Source organism: Centruroides sculpturatus, unplaced genomic scaffold (assembly GCF_000671375.1).
Source record: "Centruroides sculpturatus isolate CEXI.00-Female unplaced genomic scaffold, Cexi_2.0 scaffold289, whole genome shotgun sequence".
NCBI classification, from domain to species: domain Eukaryota; kingdom Metazoa; phylum Arthropoda; class Arachnida; order Scorpiones; family Buthidae; genus Centruroides; species Centruroides sculpturatus.
In genome coordinates, this window is record NW_019384529.1 from 724,415 (window position 1) to 726,381 (window position 1,967).

Sequence of the window (1,967 nt, forward strand, 5' to 3'; positions counted from 1 at the left end):
ATCATTCAATTTACACGAAATTTATTGCTAAAACCTACTTTTATTCCAGCCTGTCACATGACTGTTCAATATTATTTGTTTAATTTCCGTAAATTCCATTTAAGGAAATTGAACGAATAAATTTATGATTATTTTAATTATGTTTGAAACCAATCACACGACTTGTAAAATTCCGTATTCGATTTTTTTTAATCTTAAAAATTCATGTGATTTCCTTAATCATTTTAATTATTCAATTGCTTAATTAAAAAGAAGAGCATGTGACTTTTTAAATAAATTATAATTACTCAGTTTCTGAAATTGATAATAAATTAATCACGTGTATTTTAACACTTTTTATTCAATTTCTGTAATCGAATTTCAGCTATGTGACGTTTAAAAGTATTAGATACTCGATTTCATACTTTCAAAATCACGTGATCAAAACGTTTCTACTCAATTTCTGTCTCAAAAACCACGTGATTAAATTTATCACTCAATTTCTTAGTCTCAAAACCACACGATATTTAGAAAAAGTTAATTAATCAGTATCTGAAACCGATCATAAATTAATCACATGAATTTTTAACTTCAATAATTCAATTTCTACGACTTAAATTAATCGCGTGACAACTTAAATTAATTATCAATTTTATAAAAGAAAAAAAATCCGCTGGATTTCTGAAACTGATCCAGCTTCAATAATAACGTTTAATATTTAATTTTGTATTCAAATTTCCAATACAAAAGTCTAAAGGGGTAAAAACTTTCCATTTTTCCAAACACGACAATCGGACTTTTTATACCACCAACTCTCTAAATCTTCGGTATTTTTAGAATCGTGAACGAAATTTTGGTGTAACTTACGGCACACATTACATAACCATTTATAAGGCGTAACATCTATTTGAAAACTGTCTCTCCACTTAAAATATGAGGCAAACTCATCTTCGTTGGTTGATAAATTATGTAAATACTCAGCTAAAACTTTAGGAGAAGGGTAGTCTTGTGTGTCTATGTAAGAATGGAGTGGAAGTATGTCTTTATAGTCAGAACCACCGAACACGATAGGTATCATACCGTATTTCATGGCATAAAATAGCTTCTCCGTAACATAATCCTTACATATAGAGTTTTCGAATGATAAATAGAACCTGTAGTTCCTCCCTAGTTTCCTATAACACTCGGAAGCGGGTATATGGGGGCAGTATTTCTTGCCACAGTTACCATAAATGTCCACTTGTATATAGCGTCCTAGCTCGTGCGCGTAATCCTCCCTGTTACTAGCAGCATCACAGTTACTTACCAACCAAGCCACTAAAGAGGTTTTGTTCTCGATGGCGATGACTTCTTTACCAGGAACCACCCTGCCGTAGCTCGAGACGAAATCTGAATCATGTCTGTACGTAACGATCCAATCGAGTCTAGGGGAAAGTTTAGTTAAGACGTTACGCGGGGTGTGCATTGGTGATTCCATGTTATACAAGATCCACACTTGATCCCCCTGGTCGTCAGGTAGATCGTGGAGATTCACATCCCTCCAGTGGAAGATGATGGCTGAACTGTTCCTAAGCATCCTTCTATCGGACGTTACCATGCAATCGCCGACTACGCAATCGAACTGCTCTACGTTAGAGGGTAACCAGTCTTTTTTAGCAAAGAATTTGGTCCACGTGAGTATTATTTTGATCCCATTCGATGGTTTAGTACTCACTTTAGTATCGTTAGCTTCGTCGACCAAGGAATAAAAGTAATTCTGACGATTATGAAGCTGGTAAACGAGCAAAACTACGAAGACAGACACGCAGCATAACGCTGCTGCTAACTTTCGCATGCCTTATTCCAGTTATTCACGTTTTACCCTGTTACATTGGTCGACTCTTAATGACATCAGCAGACAGGTTATAAAACTTATACCTTATGTTTTTAGCGCCATCTCTGGATGACTTTTTTAATTTTTCTTCTAATAATAATGATTCTATTTCCTC

The 1,967-nt window shown here is 34.7% G+C and overlaps 1 protein-coding gene across 1 annotated transcript; it reads right to left on the bottom strand.

Annotated features, from left to right (window-relative positions):
* Positions 1-288: 288 nt before the first annotated feature.
* Positions 289-1,967, bottom strand: LOC111622983 (glycoprotein 3-alpha-L-fucosyltransferase A-like). Its single transcript, XM_023365463.1, has one exon. It carries the CDS (start codon positions 1,811-1,813, stop codon positions 731-733), a length of 1,083 nt encoding a protein of 360 aa, XP_023221231.1. The 5' UTR covers positions 1,814-1,967; the 3' UTR covers positions 289-730.